At 42.8% G+C, this 22155-nt stretch overlaps 3 protein-coding genes across 4 annotated transcripts; all 3 read right to left on the reverse strand.

Annotated features, from left to right (window-relative positions):
* Positions 1–7886: 7886 nt before the first annotated feature.
* On the reverse strand, positions 7887–10136 carry LOC128272790 (probable serine/threonine-protein kinase DDB_G0278901; the record flags this gene model as incomplete). Its single annotated transcript, XM_053010669.1, has 1 exon — positions 7887–10136. A coding segment is annotated over one exon (2175 nt), but the record flags the coding sequence as incomplete, so codon positions are not given.
* On the reverse strand, positions 10023–11773 carry LOC128272791 (alpha/beta hydrolase domain-containing protein 17B). The gene is made up of 4 exons (XM_053010670.1): positions 11760–11773; positions 10719–11354; positions 10501–10633; positions 10023–10439 (listed from the first exon to the last, which is right to left on the reverse strand). Exons 1-4 carry the CDS (start codon positions 11771–11773, stop codon positions 10356–10358), a joined length of 867 nt encoding a protein of 288 aa, XP_052866630.1. The 3' UTR covers positions 10023–10355.
* Positions 11774–13199: 1426 nt separating this feature from the next.
* LOC128275755 (uncharacterized) lies at positions 13200–15914 on the reverse strand. 2 transcript variants are annotated; one of them, XM_053014366.1, is made up of 4 exons: positions 15277–15914; positions 14258–14445; positions 13995–14195; positions 13200–13735 (listed from the first exon to the last, which is right to left on the reverse strand). In XM_053014366.1, exons 1-3 carry the CDS (start codon positions 15551–15553, stop codon positions 14031–14033), a joined length of 630 nt encoding a protein of 209 aa, XP_052870326.1. In that variant the 5' UTR covers positions 15554–15914; the 3' UTR covers positions 13200–13735; positions 13995–14030. The 2 variants fall into 2 exon arrangements, with proteins under 2 accessions (XP_052870326.1, XP_052870325.1); XM_053014365.1 differs by having other exon boundaries at positions 14094–14195; positions 15277–15907.
* Between the last annotated feature and the right edge of the window lie 6241 nt (positions 15915–22155).

Here is a 22155-nt window from a genome sequence, read left to right on the forward strand (position 1 = left end):
TTTTAACATTTCTATATCATTTGTGTAACATTTTTCCTTTTTTATAGAGTGCATTTTCATTTAATGGTAATTTGTCTTCATTCCAACGCACTGAAAGCATTAGAGATTCCAGTGTTTCAAATTCAACCAATCACTCGTAATGAACGATAATCACCACAAAGCCACTTATCGCCACTAATTACAAGAGTGACCATCACTTGTCACTATTTGCCACGACGTTCAAATTACGTTGTTAAAGGAGGTCATTCACAACGCTTCCCGTTCCTTTTATGTTGGTACCACACAAATTATGATCACATCTCCTTGTCCACATCTTGTCTCGAACGTGCAACTTGCGCAACCCGAAAACGCCCATCGATTCCTGCCAGGTCACGCGAATACCGTTAATCCGCTTTTTCTACCTTGTTTGCCGTTTCTCAAATACTTGAACTTGATCTTGGCAACCACGGTCGGCAAAAACAACCAATCGCGTGCAGCACTTACCCATCTCACCTGGACAACGCAAAATTCACTAATAAACGGTCCTCATCGGACAGTCCGCCGTATTTATACTTTATACCACGAGTTCCAGGCAACGTCTTCGGGAATTCTCCCGGAGCATCGGTCAATTGAGAGCAGGTCGACGAACAGAGAGGACAGACCCGACCATTAGTTTGTTTTCATTGTGCCAAACCGTTTTGCCAATCGCCAGTCGATAGTTTGAGTGCTTTGCATGTGGAGAGGCAAAGGATCCCGAAGCAGACTGGATCTTCCAACCGGTCCTGGGTACATACTTTGATCGATTTTAGGACCTTTTCAAACCGGCTTAGAATGGCGTTTGCTTGTTCTTAATGACATTTTTGAAAAGTTTTCTTTTTGTTTTTAACACTACAATTGCTTTTTCTTTCATTTGTTTTAAATAGGCATCAAGAAAAAGATAAACAGCATCAGAGTTGAAACCAAAATGCATCACGTAGCTTCGACAGTGATGATTTGCTTATCTTTTCCGGTGACTCTAGGTAGTTTCGTAGATAAGGCTTAACATATGTGACAAAATCGAACGACAACCAAATATAACAATCTCTGAAAGAAAAGAATATTATGGAAATGAATACTAAATGTAAACAACTTCTTAATGTGTAGCGTTTTATGCTTGTGTAAAAGCATTTTTCTACCGAACCATTTTTGGTTAAAAAATTTGGCTAAACCAAATCGAACTATCGAAAATGTGGCTATTGAAATCGATTGAATAACAAATGCTCTTAGAGTACAATAACTTAGATGTAAACGTTTTGTTATCTATACATTTGCAATGCAATCCCACGTGCACTTTATTTTCACATTGTATAAGACGCAGTGATAGGTAGTAATCATAAACAATTGTTATAAACCAATAACCATACAAAATGCATATATTGTTTCGTTGATTAAATGAAAATATTGTTTTGTCTCTAGTGTTTGGAAATAATCTACCAACGGAACTCGGATTTGCTATCTATCTATCTTCTATATACACTGCTGGTCAATGAAATAGGTAACTGTATTTAAGCTGCGTTATTTGATCATTTTTCAAAACCTATTGAATTCACAGGTATTACAATGATAGCATAAGATAGAAGTACTAAAAATAAGATAAAGATAGTCTAAAATAAGTGAAAAATTCTAGGAATTTGCTTATTACAATAGGAAGCAGTTAAAAGTACCTGGTCAATAAAATAGGTAATTCTGCGTGTATGTCAAATTTTAATGAATTTACACGGTTTATTCTTTTTCTATTGTCACAAATCAATATTTTATTTCAAAATTAGTCAGTACCCCGTATATCCACCGTTGTTTTGGAGCACTTTATGCATTCTTCTTGGCAGCGAATCGACCAAATCCTGACAAGTTTTTACTGGAATGGAATACCATTCCTGCTGCACTTTTTGTCACAATTCATCTTTGTTTGAAAACTATTGTCCAGCTAACTTTTGCTTCAAGGTATTCCACAAGTTTTCAAAATGGTTTAGGTCAGGAGACTGACTTGGCCAAGGCGAAACTGACACATTATTGCCATCAAACCACGATATCATAAGCTATGACGTATGCTTGGGATCGTTTTCTGGTTGAAATATCCATCTCAGTGGCATGTTTTCTTCTACGTAAGCCAGTAAAAACGTCTTCCATAATTGTTTTATACTCGAGAGCATGCATGGTGCTATTTACTCTGAAACAGGGACCTATACCAGATCATGAAAAATATCCCCAAATCATGATACTTCACCCTACATGTTTAAAAATTTTTTTTGCAAACCTGGGATGGAATTATTTGCTAGCAGGTCGTCAAACATTACACTGAGAGTCCAAACGAAACAAATTTATTTTGGTTTCGTCGCTCCATAAAATATTATGCCTATTTTTCGTAACCCTCAATACCTCCCCAAGAACGATATTGAGTAGCAAACTGTTACCTCATCTGAAATTTTTTTTAAATCAATAGTGGCACTTTTCTTGCAATTAGCCCTGATAGATTAGCTTCTTGTTACCGCCTATGGACAGGTTTTGGGCTAATAATGTTATTTATTATTGAGCAAATCGCTCTGGATGCACCAAACGGATCCACTTTGGACAAAAATGATATGCGATGATCTATCGTTGGTTTGGTTTTTCTTGGTCTAACTCGCGTTTCCTTTGTTTTTTTCCACAACAAAGCATTTCTCACAAAATTTACTGATTTTCCTAGTAGTTCGGCGATGCTTTTGTACCTCGCGCCTTCGTTGCGTATATTCTTCACAATCTTTCTTTCCTCAAGGATTGCAATGAGTTCTTCTGACCATTCTAGATGTTCTACCAGGAAATAACCCTTTTTTTAGATTCACAATTGAAAATTGATTACAACAAGACCAATTAAACCAATTTCGTTCAAAAAGTCTGGTGAAATTGCATCGTATACAACGAATTACCTATTTTATTGACCAGGCCAAATCAGACTGCTGTCAAAATAAGTGGTAACACACCTGTCACTTTTGACATAAGTATCACCAACATAGCAAAAAAATGACATAAACTAGTATATCTAAGTACAGTATTAGTTTGCTGATCATTGGTTTAGTAATGGCTTGAGTACAGTTCAAATTGTATCAGCTTCACACAATTACCTATTTCATTGACCAGCAGTGTATATAAAAATCAAGTTGTGTCTGTGTGTCTCAAGTGAACTCCGAAACTACTGGACCGATTGATTCGAAATTTGGTATACAGGGGTTTTAGGGGCCGGGGAGTGTCGTTATCATGGTTAGAAACCCCTCATCCCTCTCTTTCTTTGCCCTCCCATACAACTAACTGTTAAAAACATCAATTACTCCACAAGTTATGAATCGAATTTCATCAAAACTTGCACATGCACATCAAAACTTGATGGTCACCCGAGAAACCATGTGACAAAATTTGGTCCTTGCAGGACGAGGGGAGGGGGGGGGGGGTCCCCATACAACCCCAATCCTTAAAATACGTCCCAGGGCAATATGGGTATCGTTTCTTAGGTTTTGGTGGTCTGTAAATCGATTGGTTTCCCTTAAAGCCTTTTCCTTCCTTCTTCCACCTATCACCAACCCTCATTCCATCCATCTTTAAGTAGTGTGATGTTGGGGGGAACTGCGTAGTTTGCGTTTAATTTTTGAAGAAGGTGAGAAAGAGAGGGAGAGAGAAAGAGAGAGGGAGAGAGTGAGAGAGGGGGAGAGAGGGGAGAGAGAGGGAGAGAGAGAGGGAGAGGGAGAGAGAGAGAGAGAGAGAGAGAGAGAGAGAGAGAGAGAGATAGCAACGGACTGCTACAGCCTTCTAGATTTCAATTAGGATCATATAATAGAAAAAGTACATTTCACACCTCCCGGGAGAGGGGGCTCCCATGCAAACGTAACATAAAATTCAGCATAATTCGGGTTGTTTTCGAACAAATCGAACCAAATTCTGCAGGTGGGAGTTTTTGGGAAGGGGAAATGTTCTGGTGAATGTTTGAATCCTCTCGCCACTTTACAAAGGGTGGCTCCCATACAAAATTAGGGTAAATTGCAGCAAAATTCGAAAAGTGTTCAAACAATTTGAGTCAAATTTAGCTGGTGCGAGTTTTGCCATGTATCCACCGGGAAGCGGGAAGGAAAACCAATCAGATACATTACCGGGAAGCCCTATCATTCGGAACAGAGTAACGGGAGGAGGAAAGGGAAACTGAACAAATACGTCACCGGGAAGCCCGATCGTGTGAAAAGTAGGAGTAACGGGAAATGCAAAGGGAAGCTGATCGGATACGTCACCAGGAAGTCCTTTGAAACGACGGATAAGCGAGAAATGAGGATGAAATGAGGCGTGGCAACGCGCGCCGGGATCAGCTTCTTCTTTTTTCTTCTTTTTGGCGCTACAACCGCTGAGCAGTCTTGGCCTGCACCAGAGACAAATGCTAATCTCTCTGATGCTCTTTCTGTAAACATTTAATTTTTACGGACGGGATTGTTAGTCCCGCGCCAACCCCCCTCTGTCACGCCGGTATCGGGAATCGAAACCATGGCCGGTTGAGTTACAACCGATCCCGGGATTCGAACACAGGCCAGCTGCGCTGACAGCGAAGAGCGTTACCGACTGCTCTATCAACAGGGGCCGGGATCAGCTAGTAGCATATATACTCGTATATAGCAAGTATATACAGGGTGTCCAAGCAGGCGCTCTTTTTTTCATTTTGTTATAAAACAGAAACGGATGAATATTTTTCGATGCCTCAACATTTATTTGAAAGGTTGATTCTCAAATTTTTTTAATGAAAAACAATTGTGGTCAAATGTGTACCACAATTGGTTTGGCAGTAGCCTATTCGGTCGACCTATTTTTGAGTACATTTTCGATTGTATCTGGTCCGATTTCGGCAATAGCAACTTGAATTTGGGTCTTGAGGTTGTCAATAGTTACTCATTTGTTCGTGTAACATGAATATCGATCGTGGCTGTCGCTGTATGGCACGGAGCGACGTCCTATTGAAACCAAACGCCGTCCAAGTTCTCAGTTTCAAATTCGCCGTAGAATCAAAAACCCCAAAATCCGCACCAAACAATAACTCATTGTGGGTGTATTGGCTTCTCTTGCACGATATGTGGCTTTTCTGAACCACAATAATGCTTATTGACATAGCCACTGAGGTGGAAATAAGCTCCAATGAAATGTGCTTTTGACGAATGATTTGGCGACATACCACTTTGGAAATAAATTTTTCATATTTCGTAATTTTCTGCACCGGAAACTGTATTTTATACATAAATTCTAAAAATCTACCATTCAAATAAATGTTCAAGCATCGAAAAATATTCAGCAGTTTCTGTTTTATAACAAAATGAAAAAAGGGCGCTTGCTTGGACACCCTGTATAAGGTACCTTGTATATCTTACTGCGTTGCCACACGGTGCATAACAGCAGATATAACAGCCTCATATAACAATTTTGACAGTACAGCGACCAGGCGTCAAAAGCGTTGTGGCTCAGCAGACCCTATAACACGACGTTATACAGGGCGCATAACAGATTTGACACTAAGTTACGTGTTACGTGTTACAGTTATGCACCGTGTGGCACCGCAGTCACAGTCGAAGAAAGCACAAATATCGACCCTGCAAGAAAATATGGCTAATTTCGAAATAATTTTGACGTTTCTGACAGCCGCGATTCCACCTTAGAAGTCGGTATTTTTACCAACAAAAGATGGCCATCTAGCTCGTAAAATGCTATTGCTGTTTGTCTAATTCTATTGTTGATGCTGTTAATTCGGTGAACAAGCTATTGTTTGAGGCAAAGCTAGCCAGATTAATGCGTAAGTTTATGTTTCGCTTCGCTAAATTTGTGACACACTTCCTGCACATTTCCAAAGAGGTAACGTTTCATTTTCTTTTTTGGTTGTTTTTATTCCAGTTTAGCCAAAGGTGTAGGATACAACCGAGAAATAAGGATGCATCGTTCGTATCGTGGGGTTTATCTTCAAACATTTGATGACTATCTTAAGGAAAAATATACATCTTACACACGCGGTATGGCAACATAATGCTCATAGAATAAACAGCACGCGTTCTTAAATCATGAATGTTTACTCCAACGGTATGAAGGCATTTCAACATCAGGATAATAAAGCAATGTAACATCCAAAATTCTTGTTTTCTTTGCGTTAAAATACATGCCAAGAAACTACAAAACAGTTTTCACATTTTTCTCGAGTTTTATTTATCATGAAATCGTAAATGATCAGGATTTTCCGATCCCCACGCTCACGCACCCTTTGAACTGGAGTGTAAGGTTATTACAGTGAATTCACGGAATATGATAAATTGGGGCAGTTACGAAATGTCTTTCATTTTCCCATTCCTTACGACACACACGCAAGAGCTACCAGTTCTTCTGCTCAAAAGAATCACACAGTCTAATATTATAGTGGATGACCATCCAATGAAGTCGCTGCTGTAGCGAGTTGCATGATGAAATGTAATTTTGTAGTATAGTACTTTTTCGTCTGAAGTATGTACAATAAAACCGTTAAAAGAGCCTCTCGAGGATTCGTTTGCCTTGGTTCTAGGTCTTTCTACAAACCATACGCTTCATGGTTGGCAGTTTAGGTGTGATTTTCTAAAAGTTGCCGCCGTTTCCACAAGGAAATATTATCACTGTGTGTTCGGACACATCCTAGAGTGTAGAGTGTTATCTTCAGCCGATTCAATTTTCATTGTCTAACTAATTTATGTTCAAAAACACTCAATTTCCGTGGCTCCTCCGTAGATCAACCGTCTGAGCTGCATGTGGTTTCTATGCGAAAGATGTCATTTCCGAACACTAACGCACTACTGGAGTGCTTCAAGTTTAAGTTGGTGCTTAATACGGCTGTGTACGCTATAATTTTAAAAACTCACTTTAGAGAGAAAAACAACTAAATCCTTTCAAACGTACGTTACTCTTATGTACTGCACTTGCTTATCTGCACTATTTTTCTTCAGTCAAACAATACGCTCATGGCACGCTAACAGCTATTTACATGCTTCGATTGAATAATGATTGAATCACGCACAACCGTGCGTAACTGAGTCAACTGATAAATTTACTACGGCATCGTCATAAGTCCATAATCAAGAACCAAGAACAGTTCGTCGCTTGTTGCCTATTATTACGCGCGGTAATTTATCCCTCTGTGCGGTTGCCCGTGTGCATTACGTAGTGTTCGAGCTCAGCAATTCCTGCCTGCCTAAAAGCAGTTTTCCTAGACATAATACTGTCAGTGTCTTCTACAACTATTTTCTCAATTCTTCAATCTTTATACATTGGCATTTGACACGATTTTGGTTTAATCTTGCCCAGCAAAGTAATCAATGCAATACACATCCATTACCTAAATTTACGAACACGAATGATATTGTATTCTATAATTCCTGCTGTATGTCGTCCTTGCCAAACAGATTTGTCCTTCGTTACAGTTAACGATAAATTGAAGCATTTCTTTACAACAATTACTCAAATAATTGCTTCAAAGTATAAGTTTGCCCGATTATTCGTTCATTATACACTCTGTTTTGTGATTAAATTTTCTTATGTCTAAATATCTTACTAATGATATTCCGTAAATCCTTGCCACCTCACCTTGGCATTCTTACCGGTAATGGTAAGAGAGGGGTATCCACTGTCTTGTTTCGTTCCTGGGTGCTAGCTGTATTGATTGTTTGGTTAACTCTTGCTCTTTCTATCAATGGAAACTAATGTTGGCCATGCTTACGACACAGGACACTGAACCACTCGTGCACTTTACTATCAACTTTTTCTAATGACAATAATAAACCAAAAGATTCGATCATATTTTGAGCCGTATTCCGCATTACTCGCTCTACCGAGTATGGATGAGTTAATCAAACCCTCAAATGAAGCGGAACAAAATACTGCAGATTGATTGTTTGCTAGCTACAAATCAAATCCCAGAAGTTATTATCATGATTTTAGCAGCGTGTTTCCAAGATCGGCTCATTGATTTTAGAGTGGGACGCAGTCTTGCGTTGGGTAGAAGCTACCGTTGGTTCGACTACTACGTTGCTGGCACTGCCGAGGCCGGAAGTTAAGCTGCTGCCACAAACTCCCACTGTTTTGGCCTTTTGCTGGGCAATCGTTTCGTTCAGAAACGCCGGCGCTGCACTGGAGTGGCTGTACTTATTCATCTGCTCGCTCAATCGGCGGATGTTAAGTTGCAGCTCGTCATCTTTTTGCGATGGTGTCGAAAAGCTGTGGCGAGGTTGAAGCATGTTCGGATTCAGCAAATTTAGCGACGTCTTCATCGAAAACTCTGGATGGCCCGCCGACAATTGTCTCGAAGGCGAGGGATGCTGCGTAGACGTTGCCAAAATAGTCAATTTCGGTGACGGATGTCTTTTTGATGTTGGTGAACCATTATCATTGTAACTACTGTAGCTGCTGACACTATTGCTATTACTGCTGCTGCTATTGTTGTTGTTGTTGTGATTCATGTGATGCAGAGAACTACCGGCTGAATTGCCATGGCCGTTTAGGTTGGAGTTTGATGCGTTCTTTTCCATTTTTAACGAGGAAACCGACTTGTTCTTTACTAATGAATGGCCCCCGTTGACTGGACATTTGTTCGTGTCCTGTCCAATTTGAAAGTGCTGGAAAAAGTCTTCATAGAAAGCGGGAGATTTTGAGCGCTGCAACTTCGGCCGTGTGATCTTCTTGCGAGCGTCGAAGCTGCCGTCCACCCCCGGAATGGTGAGTGTTTTTTCGAACCGACCAAGTGACTGTTGTTGACAAAGTTTTGCCGAATGTAGTTTACTGCCTATATTCGAGTCATCGTGGCTGACCGTACCCATGGTAAGCGATTTTGCCTGGTGCGGTAATACTGGTCGCTTCCTACCAGCTTTGCTAGTGGGCGCCTCGGAAAGATGCACATTAGAGCGCCAGACCCAGGGATCGGAGTTTTTCATAGACTCCAAGCAGGGTTTGCCATACGCTTTACAGCTGTTGTCCAGCGTCTTTGACTTCTGCTGCTTAACGGATGGTGGTGAAGCTATGGTTCTGGTTGACATTCTTGTCCACGGGTCCGATGGAACGTACACTAAACAGCTAGTGCTGCGGTTGCTGAGTGCACTCTTCAAGTCATCACCCAGTTTTAAAGTACCTTCGCTATTGACAACGCCAACCTCAACAATTGATGAGGATTCATCAAATTGGTCTTTTACACGTGTCTCACAACCACCACCAGCAGTGGCAGGTGGCATCGATAACTTTAACGATTCGTCTTCGAAATCCTGATTGGGAGAAAGCTTCACGGAGATGATGTCGTTTTCGTCTGAAACCATGATTGAATGTTGATGGCGCATTGGGGGACGAGGCGATAGGCTGCGCGTGTTACGCAATAAACGTGACGGCTTACTATCTCCCAATGAGTTCGACTTTTCGAGCGTGCCTTTCATCGGCGATAGTTTTTGCGGACTAATTCCTGGGCTTGGTGGGCCAGGGGAAGTGGTTGTGGCTACAACCGCCGCTGATGTGGATGCGTTCTTCATAGGACTTGTGGCCACAGTTTTGCTCGCCCCATTAATGCTCAACGACGATAGACGTCGGTAATGGCTGGATGTTTTCGGTGAGCAATTAAAATCAAATTTCGTGTCTGTGGAGGACTCTATCTTTGGGCTGCGACATTCCTGAGCCGAAACCTTCAAGGGACTGTTCGACTTTGGGCTAGTAGACGCATCCTTAAACTTGGAGGAATTGTACTTCTTCTGACCCGTACCGTTTGTTCCCGTTGCTCGCGTCCTATACGCCGCTGTTCTCCGATCGCCGGTACGACACTTTCTGCAGCATTTTCCTTCCTTCAGAAAGCTAGGTGAATACAGGGCACAGGTACAATCCTCCTCGCTTGCGAATTTGTCGAACAAATCCAGACTCTCTGTGCTAGCATTGCGTTTGGTCTTAATTTCGCACGCCTGATTTGCACCTTGAGATTGGTACGGGTTCTCGTACGAAGCTAGTTCTTTTCGTATGTTGCTGCTTATGGTGGAATGCGCTTGATGATGACTGTGGCTGTGATGAGGGTTGCCGCCCTTCGAGCGTCCTGCTGTTTTGCCACAGTTGCAACTGTGTTGCGAGTTGCCACCGCTGGGCCCAGCCAACGAGTGCTATAACAGTTTTTCACTTCCGTTTCTGATTGAACCGCTCCCAGCCGCGACGCCACTTGCCTTTGCCGAGCTATTACAGGCTGTTGGCTCCTCGTTTGCGTTGTGCTTTGATGTTGGATTTGTCAAAGATGTCTTCGTCGATCGTTGTGGACTTTTGACTATTGCAGTAGAGGAACTGGGCTGACCGGACGGGGCACTCTTTAACTGTCAGTTACCCAATTCGATTCCGATAAACTTTTTCAGCCGATCCAGATATTGGTTATACAGCTCCACATCGTTGTGTCCAGCACCCTGAAAAGATAATTAAACAAATAACTACCAGTCACTGGGCGGAAGATGTCGATTGATTTACCTCAACCCATAGTGGTTCCACGGCCTTCGGACACTTCTCGTAAATGCTCAAACCGTGGGAGAAATCTATAACTTCATCCTCAGTCCCGTGAATCACTAGCACCGGAGAAGATATCTTCGACACTTTGTCAATGCTGCAAAGAGCAGTATAATCATCGTAATGGAAGCACTTTATAAACCTGTTTCAAACAACAGGAAGTCTGGAACTTGTCAACATACCTTGGGAAAACATCGAAAAACCATGTTCGTTTCGTGTTCGGGAAGGCCACCCGCATTCCCGACATTAGGGGAGAGTGCAAAATCACAGCTCCAACTTCGTAGCGGGCCGCCAAATCCACCGTTGGTACGGTTCCAATACTTTGTCCGTAAAGTATGATGTTTTCTGGGCTTACACCGAAACGCGTTCGCAACGAGTGCCATGCTGCGTCGATGTCCGCGTACAAATTTTTCTCCGATGGCTTGCCGCCGCTCATTCCATACCCCGAATAGTCGTAGCTAAAGATATTGCAATTCATTCGCAGACCAAGCCCCAAATAGAAGCTGCTCATCTGTCCGAGATCCACGGCGTTGCCGTGGGAAAAGAGCAGCGTGTACTTGGCCGTTGGAGTACATTTTACATAAATGCAAGATAGCTTGTTACCGCGTGACGTTCGTGTGAAGAATCCTTCTACGTTTTCCTTTTCCCTTTCCGAATACGGCCATTCGGCGCGTTCGTTGAAGCTGAGCAAGTACTTTGCCTTGGATTCATCAACAGCTGTAAGATTGTAGGTGGGTTCCGGCGGAAGGAAGGCAAGTTTGGCAGCTATTCGTCCCGGAAAAGGAGGACAACAGAAGAGGCAGCACAATTCGCCAAAGCTGAAAAGGAAATCGTAAGAGTCAAGTTACAAATTCATCAATTTACGTGATATACGTGAAAGCAATCTAACTAAAACCCGGCCAATGTTCTATTTGTTGGCCACCGTCAATAATTTTTTTGTTATGGTTTGTTTATATTGTTTTATAGCGTACAATTCATTGAACACATTGTGACTTCCAATGCGTAAATAATAACCGTTCACCTTCTGGATGAAGCTAAATCAAATGCATATTTTACGATAGCTACTCGCCTACGTTGAATAATAACGATATGCCGAGGAGCATCGGAAATGGATAATCGATAAACTACTTTCTGTTGCATCGTCACTTGTTTGGTTTGGGTTTCGAAAGTTTTTTATTCATGCGTAGGTTTTCGGTTTTTACTTTTCCAAACACCTTGCTTACCTTAGTCCATTCATTATTGTTGCACTAGTCTAGTGGTCGGAATATGGCAAGGACAGCATCCACATAGAAATAAAAGCGAAAACTGGAAATGTTGTCCCTTGGGTGATGCTCTTTCGACGTTCTGCGGGGTTCTATCGGTTGCTTTTCCCGCTGTTGTCAAAGTACAGGTTCCACAACTATAGGGTCGGAATATTGGTATAAATATATTGTGCACCTTTATCAAATCGGACTAGTTAGTTCAAGCAACTTCACACTTCACAATTGCATTGAACTTGTCTAACGATCCACATAAGTCGAGTTTTTATGTAAAACCTTCGCACGGCGTATCGTTTGGTTTGTTACTAAACAACGGTAAGGATAGTAGCCACGCACTTTTCTCGAGTACTCACGAATCCCGTTCAGTCTTATGAAATGGTTCCTGTCGAATTCCTGTTGTTCGATTTATCAAATTCCAACATTTCCACAACCACTGCACATTTCTGCGTTTTATTCTTATCTTTTTACTTTGTACGTTGATTCACAAACAAAATAATTGGTTAATCACTACCTCTCGCAAGCAAACATTCGGCAGCTTATAATAGAGCCCGATTATAACTCGCATACCACCGGTATACTTTATTGTCCTTTATCCCGACGGCTTTACGTTTTAGCTACAACGGCGCAGGACTTTTTTACGCTACCGGAAGCTGTTCGTTCTGCAACAATCGCTTGCACTGCACAACATCAATTTTTCTCTCGATTATCTACTTTATCACACAGGAAGTGTTGTGGAATGCAACGGCAATAGCAAAAAGGAGCAATAGCTAAAAGAATCGAGCGAAAAACGAACCCAATCATCGGGATTTCCGGATTTCTTGCCGTACGATAAACTTTCTACGAAACTTTCATTCGCGCAACAGCAAACGACGAGCTGTCAAAGATTGGTTTCGAAAGCAAAGGTTACAATTTCGAATTTCGAACCTGAGCAGAGCTTCTACAAAATGAGATACGCAAAAAGACATTTTGGAAATCACGGGTTGGAAAAAATGTACGTTGCAAAATGATTCGTTAATCTTATCGGAACGAACGAATGAAAGCATGGCCACTTTTTCCAAAAGAATCATTGTTCTAATGTGCGAAATTTTGTTTGGGTGCCACACGATAACATAACATTGTACGAAAAATTTATGGAGTGCTGGGAATTTGCGTTATTCGGCCGTTGGCAGGCATAACTGGAATTTTGATTCATTTATTAATTTATTGCTATTATTACAATGAACAGAGCCGCATTAAGCACCAACTTGAAGCTTGATTTTAATGTTTGATTTACCTTTATTACGTACATTACAAACACATTTAATTTGATTGTGCGTTATGCTGAGTCAACCCCATTAACACAGGCCATTTTTCAAATTCACGCAAAATGTTCTATCAATAGAGTACACTATAGTTTCGAAGATGTAACGAAAACTCACTTACTTATTTTTATTCATTGACAAATATTTATGCAAATATACGAAACGCACATTGGAACAACTTTATTCGCTAGCAATGCATTGGGTTTGATGAGTGCTGCAACTGTGCACGCACTGTACAATTTTGAAAAACTCACATTGTGATATTGGTACTTTTACGATCGCTCTTCCAACGCTTAGATCAATCGACTATATCCTAATGGAATCTTACTTCTATTTGTTTTCTTATGAACCTATCTCTACAATACATATTTTCATTATCCGCTCATGTACTCCTCCAACACAGAGGTAAAGCAATTTGGAAAAATTACAAAAATCACAATTTAGCTCCACATTCGGGCTATTTTTCTGAAATGCTTAAATCTACTAACCAGTTCTGGCGCTTTGTGACCTTATGGCATTTGCGTGGTAGCAGCATCTCACTACGGTTCATTCTGACGACGATTTGGATTTTTTCTGCATTTCCATAAAAATCAGAGTGGCTCCCATGTTGACGCCGCCCCACTTGGCGCAGTCCGATATCTGTGTGGGGTAGAGATATTTCAACCATTAGGCGTTATCAATGGAAAGCGTGAGATAAGTGTGACATAAATCGCGCCTCCCATCGAAATGAGTTGCTAGTCCCCCGGGGTTAGTATCATTTTTGCAGACGTTATCAGTAGCGTAGCTAGCGCACAGTTTTATTCTTATACTCCACTATACGAGAAGTATTATCTTCCACCACCAGAGCCAAGATAACAACAAGCAGGCTTAAGTAAAATAGTAATGATCACTTTTTAACCTTCTTTGTGCTCTTTCCAGGCAGCAGTCGTATAGGTCAGAAGTAACTGTTGTGCGCTCCTTGCAATGCATCCTCGAAACGTTTTAGTAACGCACTTACTTGTCGCTTCCGGTTATCCTGTGGCCTGTCTCCGTACCGACAGAATTCACAGAAGTGTTGGCTGTTGTGGAACACCATCTGGCATTTGGAGGCATATTTGATCTGTTTGAAATTAAATTAAAGTTAGTTTGTGCATGGTTTGGAGTGCGTGTGTTTCTTCTCACTTGCGCCAGAATGTCGTTTTCGTGATGTGGTTTCTTTGTGCGGTCCGCAATGTTGTTGATCCGTAGCTGGTAGCCTTGCTGCCAAAGATTCCTCAGCGAAACGCAGCAAACCTTCATTGGCTTTTTCTCCGCACTCTTCATCCGGACGGAATAGATTTTGACACATTCTGCGGTAGGCTTAGGCGATGCTGATAAAGACAAGCACAAATAAGTTAAGCGGCTCGATTAGATAAATTTTGACAACAGACACGAGAGTAACGTAAATCGCAGTTACGCCATTGTCTATTACGTTAAGTGTAACCTATCAATGGCGTCAGCTCAGAAGCAAACGGAGTCAAAACCCGTTTTGGAATTGACGTGCCTCCCAGCGCGAGCATTCCAATGTAAATAAGAACCACGGGGGCAACAGTTGACCACAAACCACAAATTAGCATTCCACTGCCACACGCAAAAACCGCATTGCGATGTGCGACCTTGTGTCTGGGTTTTGGTTACCGTTGGAGCGTCTTCTAGGGTTTAGGAAAAGAATCTCAACATATTTACCGTGACATATTCGGGAAATGTAACAAACCATAAGCCGACCCGAGCTCAAGGCCAGGAATATTGAAACAGTGCTCTCATAGCTAGATCCTCGATTTTTCTTTGCCAGCCCAACAAACCCTGCTCCACGGTTTGTAAACAAGTTCTCTGTCTCGCTACCCTCCTACCCTGGCTATTCTGTCTGGTATGCAGCGGCGCACAGCGTCCTTCGACAGCGACGCCGCCACCTCGTCATGGCGGTGCCGCAATCACGTTCACCATCACACCCCGTCTCAGCCCCTCACGATGGCGGCTACGCTATTATTGTGCGAAGCTAAAAATAGCCAAGAAGCTGCAGCGGTAACCACCTTTCACGCCGCTCCCTCCCCACGAACTGTGCATTTGCCGGAACGCCGCGTCATAGGGCCTCTGGTCACGAGAACATTCGCCCCGATCGCCAAACCGCGGATTGCATCGACACTACTCGATAGGACACTCACATTTCTTCAGCTCGATTGTCACCACACCAAACCAGGTTTCGCCGGTTTCGGAGTGGCGCACCTCGACAATGAATCCGTTCTCAATCACGGCGCAAAATATGCGCTCCTCGCCAGCGTCGAACCACTTGCTCTCTCGCAGCTTCTGGATGGCGACAGAGCTGCCAAAATTGCCCCGACCGGTGCCGGTTGTAGCCGCTGTGGGTGTAGAACCGGTGCCACCGGGCGAGAGCCATTTGCCGAATGAAATGTTCAAACTGTTCCGTCGCAGGAGACCCATAACGATTGGTAACGGACACTTGGGCTTGAGTCTGGGCACGTGCAACGATCACTTCTGTCTATCACACCCTCAGCACAGTTCAGTTGGACTGTCTATAAACTGCCTGATTTTTCACATAAAACTAGAAACTGCGTCTAGTTTCGAAAGTCTTCCAGATTTGACGCAGAAGGTTTGCCAAAGTCCGAATGCTTATTCGATAGAAACTTGATTCTTCACTTTGGTCACTTCACGGCTCTGTTTGTTTGAGCGAGATCTGCTCGAAAGTACGTCCGCTTCATCTGAGCTCTGAACAATATCTGCACGAGTTCAAGCGACACACGAACCGACCAGGCTCGCTTAGCTCCACTGTGATTGTTGTTTTAAAGGTGTGCTCTTCGACGCCAGCAGAGCGAAGGCGGGTGGACGAGTGAGTAAACTGCGCAGATACTTGACTTATGGCGCAGAAGACGTGGGGGCTACTACTTTATCGCCGGTACCGTCCTCTCGCTTCCCGCTGGTCCCTTGCGCTAATGCTTCTATTTTTTAATTTGAAAACTCCTCCTCCGAGGTCCCACACATGTTTACGGTTGTTGATTTTGTTTTAAATATAATCCCAAGTGGCAAACCGGCCGGGGTGTTTTTTCCCAAACTGCACCGCCATTCACGGCCCTGCAAGGTTATTGCTGGCTGATGGGCCACTGGGGTAGTGGCGGGTTTACAGCAGAACATTTGTTTACACAGGCATCGGTTCGTTTGCCAATGAAGTAATATGTGAGGCCGTAAATTTCTCTACGCTTATCGCCTATAGTTCATGTGACTGATTAGAAGGGGGTGTGTGTAGAGTGTTCGCTGCTCTGGACCGCTCTGGACAGTGTTTACCTCTCACGGCAATCAATGTACGAGCCGCTTACAAAATCGTCGGTTACGCTCTTGCGAGTCAAGAGTTCACTATTGGAAAGTAATCTTCGTAGAGTCGTATAAAATATCCCAAAACATATTCGATTTTGTATCAAATAGAAACATATTTATTCAAATATCTACACTACGCTATACCTGTATTGTCTGTTTGTAACCTATGATAACCTAGGTATGTTGTTTATACGCCAGTATATTGTACAATCTTCAGCAGTTCATTTTATTCGACATCCTCAAGATAATGGTTGCCACAGTCCCGGCCCTAGTTGCAATAATCTGGTTCAAACTGGGCAATTTCGCAGAACTGTTGCTAAAAATATTCGCTAATCAGCAGAGGTAACGAATCGCCTCATTTGCTCATTTGGCCGCTGCCTGTTTTCGACTTTTTAATACCCTGGCTGTGCAAACTTAACAGTTTGAACTTCGTACGTCAGCGGAAAGTGTGGGGAAAAAAAGGAAACTGGGACCAGACGAGGAAACTGTGACGTTGATTCTCGTGCTTGTTGGTGACAGTGAAAGTTGTTGACAGTTGAAATGAAATTGTTTCTATTGCGTCAAGAATTTTGACAAGTAGAAAATGGTGCAAAGGTGATTTTGAAAGTGATTTTATTGTTATAATCTGAGACACCCCCGGTTGTCAGGAACCTCAATTGGTAACATTTGTAGTAAACAATCCAGCATCAATTCATTCGTTGCTATACTCTCGAGATCAATATCGGTTGTAGGGCTTCTTTTTTGAACAGCTATGTTTGTGGCGCTAGCCATTTCAATTATTTAATCAACCCAGACAAATGTTAACGAAGCGATTGCAAGATTCTGACCCCACGCTCGAGCCGTTGCAGCGGTTCTCTAGCGAGCGATCAGCTCAATGAAACGCAAAACATTCGGTCAACGCACATTCACAAAATTCCTAACGTGCTGACGTGACCAAGCGCGCGACCACAGAAATTCGTCCGTAATCATTGGGACACACATCGTACAATTTACCCCAGCGATTTATGCTATGTCGTTTCAGTGTTTCACTTCTACTGGTGATATGATGACCTTGCGGATGTTTATCCGTTACGGTCGTTGACGGGGAAAGAGGATGCATTAATAGAAGCAAGGGTAGAGGGGAATTTGAGAGATGGTTGATGGGATATGATATTTGAGTTATTTTAAAAATAAACACGTCTCCTTGAAAAAAAAATCATCTTCCCCAGCAATTCACACATCAATTTAACAAGCTCTTTGCAAGAAGCATTGCTGTTTGCTTCATCCTTATCTCATACCGCTGTTATCAATCGATTGTTAAAGTTGAAAGTGTCACAGATAAAACCCCGCCGAAGTTATACGTTGATCTAAATAATCTTTACGAGCAGTTTAATGGCGCATTATTTTCTTCATATGCCAGCAATAATTTTTACCAACGAGAGTGAAAGTGAATTACGTGATTTCGTTGCATATGAAATTGCACACAATGATAGAATCGAAACAATGTGAGACGAAGAACATCCAATTCGAGAGAGTTCATTCCAGAGAGTTCACCCAATTCGAGAGAGTTCACCCAATTAAAGAGAGTTCATTCCAGAGAGAGTTCACCCAATTCGAGAGTTCACCCAATTAAAGAGAGTTCATTCATTCCATTTAAAGTGTATCACCTGCTATGTCAACCATCGCTAGGTACCTAGTTTGTATTCAACGTTCTATGCAAGATTGTATCGCCTTGTAAGCTACGCCGCTGCACTATGGGAAAAGGTGGTCATAAGAAAACATAAAATAATGACGATTTTTACTTATATTTTCCAAAAATAGATAAGTTGATTATGAGCGATCCTTCCGTGTTGCGTAAACTAGGTAAAATATCTGTAAAATGTATTCAAACAACCGAACAACCGTACCCTTTTCCCAATAAGTATTTACCTTTTACAGAACATACGTTTGTATAGAACTCTCCCTTGTGCAATTTCTATTCCTTTTCGACTGAATATGTGTATGTCCTTTAGGGCATTTTAAGGTAGTCGATATAATGAAAGAACAGCCTGATCGTGCAAATACTCTTTTTGCAAATAAAAGTTTGATGCACAACAAATGACTTTCAGTAACTCAAACACAACACAAGAATTTCAAAAGGTTGATCCCTAAACATGATTCGTGGTTACTTTTAACAGCGATTCATCCACAACAAATTTGTGTAAACTGTGAAGTGACCATTTGTGGTTTTCCAATTTTAAGGATTAAAGGTACACGTTTAGAAATTTGTTCCGTTTCGTGGGTGGTCCCGCTACCCTAGGTAGGCCGTTTGTCCTTTTCGAGTCCTGAGTATGCCGTATAACATCCATGACATTCCAGGGCTTGAAACTCGGAATTGACTAAAGGTGTTTTTTGTCAATTTCCCTCAGTTTGGCCCGCGGGTGCCACATGATCATTGTGTCGTGAATCTAAATGCCCAATGAAAGTCTTAGTCGAAATGTTTTATTACGATCCTTCGACGGTATATGTATTTCGTGTAAAATTTTGGAAAGGTGTAGAAACGACATTTGTAGTCGTTAGGTCCACAAACAAGATATACCGAAAATTGAATGGTAAATGTAGCATTTCGCAACTCTGCATTTTTTGTATGTACTGCAATTTCTCAGTTGACGTCTTTATCTAGTGATCGGTACAGGAAAGTTTGTTCACATCAGACTTCGAGCTCACAGCTTGAAAGCTCTTTATTAGCTAGAAATACCCACACTTCCAAAACGATCGATCGTCATGCTCCCCGCTGGGGGTGGCGTAATTAGCGTGAAACCATGAAATTTCATCTGCCATTCGAAACTGTGGTCTGTACCAAATTACCGACACCCTGGACATGGCCCCGCTTGAAGGTGTTTGCTCTGCTGAATGATGAGTTTCCATTTCCGAACAATTGCTCAGCTCTTTGAATAGTGCTCCTGCCGTGATTAGATTCTGAATTAGTTTTTTTATTCGTTCAAACGATAGGGGTAAGTGACCATTTCCCGCTGTCCAATTAACGCTCTTACGAGCCACGCTATGATTCGTACGTATCCTCGGCCAACTATCGATAGCTTATACTCTCACGCTCTTAATCCTGTTGGCCATGTCACCAGCTGAGCGGTAAGCTCGTTTACGTCGGATGGGTCAATGATGTGAGAAAATTCGTACCGACGGCTGTTTATTCATTTCCAAGCAAGCTTCCGCTCCTTTTGAGTAATTGTGTCGAAGCGAACCTAGTCGTTTGGAAACGAGGGTTCGAAGTCAAATTCCTTCTAGTTTGTAATTACGATTTGAAACTACCATGGTCCAAGTGTTCTACGGTGAGTTTGCTTGCTCATATGAGAAAGTTCACTTTGTCCTCCTAGCTCACGGAGTGGAATACTATTTCAAAGCTTTGTACTGTAGCATAGCACGTAGTGGGAAATGTTGATAAACGAACATTCTGCGATGCTCATAAATGGAATGATATATTCACCCTTAGCACGCGAATCGGGCATAACGTTAGCATAAAGTTCGTCACTGATACCGAATCCCTTTTTCAGCAGCATTCACCGACAATATCATACACACCAAGCGTTACTCATTTCTTCGCGAGTTTTCTTGGCGCTTTTAAGCATAAGGTCTTGTTTACAGCATTTGAAATTCGCTTTGCTATCATGCAAACAAATGTTTGCTCAGTCACATGAAGCATGTAATCGATCGGTGGATTATTTTAAGCTATAGCTTTAAGCGGTTCTGAGATGCGGTTTTCTTTGGATTCAGAAACGTGCATGTTTCGCATGATGAAACGCTCAATCGCAATTTTCACTAATATAAAATTCATACAAATTCTGTCACGAAACAGATCTAAGAAATCAATACATCGAATAAGTTTGACCATTTGGCGATAACCATGTCAAAGCTTACCAATAAACCGTTTTGTTTTACTATATTTGCCTGAAACGTTTGTTTTCTCAGTACCTTGCTTTTGCTGAGAGACCCGAAAGTGTAGCGAAAAAAGATGTCACAGCACATGGCGTAAGACGTACCACAAAAACGATTATCTGTAGGTTATGTTCGGACCAGCAGATGTTAAGTTGGAAAAGTAATTGTGTATGATAATAATGTTTTTGACAGAATGGGTCATCACCGGCAAGTGCCAATAAAACCATTGCATTCCTATCGTTGTGCATATTCTAGTTCAATAGTTGACTTCAACATAATGTTTACGTTGCTCCGTCCCACGGACGCCCCAGGGAGGATCGTTTGCCCTTCCGTTTGCTGGCCCACTTGTTTGGCTTTGCCAGCTTTAGGTACTACAAAACAGAGAGCGGACAATTCGGACGCGATGGCCCACCTCCCGACCTAACGCACGTTGACTAATTGAAAGAGTAAAGAAGACTAATTAGCCTTCATTACGAGCGCGTCTGCGCCACGGTGCGCATGCTTTTGAAGGTGCTGCTTTACGACTGGACCAGACCTTCTTCACCAGGTCGCCTTCATTACACAAAACTTTGGCAAGACGTTCGATTTGCGTAAAACGGATGCTCCTAGCTGCACCGGCGGATGCATTTGCAAAAAAAAAACGTGACGCGCTTTTACAGCCTTTGAGGCCAACCCGCAAACGGCGCGCTTGATCATTTCACACGCTCCAGCAGGGTTCCTTGGACATAGGAGTATGGCCCTGGGGTACTCGCAAAAGTTGCCGTAACTTTAAATGCCCTCATTAATCTTACACGTCAACCGATCGCTCCGCGAATCGTGCCGAATCGTGTTTTGACAATTAAAAAACCGGCGTTTTAGTCCGAATCCCGAAGCGTGGCAGGGAAAGCGTGTGTTCCTGCGTGTGTTGCTCTCCTTTTTCACGCATCCTGAATCGCTCCTCCTCGTCGGTCATAGTCCACCGCCGTGTCACGAGTCGCTTTACAATCATTCGATTCCCATTTGGCTGCCCTTGTCCATCATCTGCCCCTTTTCCCTGCGTGCGCTTCCTTGGCCGTCGTACAGTAGCAGCAAGCGTTTCGAATCGGTACATGATTTTTAATTTATCTTCCTTAACCGGAAGTTGTCGAGCAGCAGTGTCACGCGGCGTGTCGGGGTTGTTCGATTCGGTTTTGAATAATCTGCGCCAGCCTGCCTGCCTGGGGCCACCACGGAGCTTGCCTTCGAAGGTTCCGAAGCGTTGTGCGTGCTGTACTTTCAACAATGAATGTGTTACGGGGCACTGTTTTTGCCTGAACAGCAGCATGTGTGTGTTCTTGGCGTTACCGTGCGTTGTATTTACACGTTTGGATAAATATTTACCCCTGCGCCAGGACATGGTTCATTATGGGCGACGAATTGGAAATGCATACCGTTGCAGCGGCAGCAGCGTCCTCGTCCACATGTCCATGTTTCGATTCCGATGGCCGTGTCCAATTGAGCAGATGCACTTCGGGAGACGCTTCCTTAGACGCGAAGAAATTAGAATGGTGTGCGTCCGGGAAGAAACCCACAATCCTTCATGGGTGGCCAGGTATCGGGCGCGACCGAAGCGGAAACCTCCCTAGCGGCCACTGCCTGCCAGGAAATGGCCACGTCACCGAGCAGTGACCGAAATGTAACGACCCATAAAATTGAAAGGTAATTGGAATGCTGTTTGGGCCCCTTGACCAATGGAGAATGGTGGTGAATGCCACACCGGAGGTCTGCCGTACGATTGCTTTCTAGGGACCATCTCCTGGGGAGACACCATTACGAGCAGCAGCCTT

The sequence above is a fragment of the Anopheles cruzii genome, chromosome 3, assembly GCF_943734635.1.
Source record: "Anopheles cruzii chromosome 3, idAnoCruzAS_RS32_06, whole genome shotgun sequence".
Taxonomy (NCBI): domain Eukaryota; kingdom Metazoa; phylum Arthropoda; class Insecta; order Diptera; family Culicidae; genus Anopheles; species Anopheles cruzii.

Excerpts from the sequence above, each read along its gene's own strand:
- LOC128272791 (XM_053010670.1), bottom strand. Across the intron at positions 10,634-10,718 it reads TTTTTCGATGTTTTCCCAAG|CATTGACAAAGTGTCGAAGA; the intron begins GTATGTTGACAA and ends TGCTCTTTGCAG. Across the intron at positions 10,440-10,500 it reads TGGAACCACTATGGGTTGAG|GGTGCTGGACACAACGATGT; the intron begins GTAAATCAATCG and ends TTATCTTTTCAG.
- LOC128275755 (XM_053014365.1), bottom strand. The coding sequence starts at position 15,553 with ATGGGTCTCCTGCGACGGAACAGTTTGAACATTTCATTCGGCAAATGG. Across the intron at positions 14,446-15,276 it reads GACAATCGAGCTGAAGAAAT|CATCGCCTAAGCCTACCGCA; the intron begins GTGAGTGTCCTA and ends TGTCTTTATCAG. Across the intron at positions 13,736-14,093 it reads AGGATAACCGGAAGCGACAA|ATATCGGACTGCGCCAAGTG; the intron begins GTAAGTGCGTTA and ends TACCCCACACAG.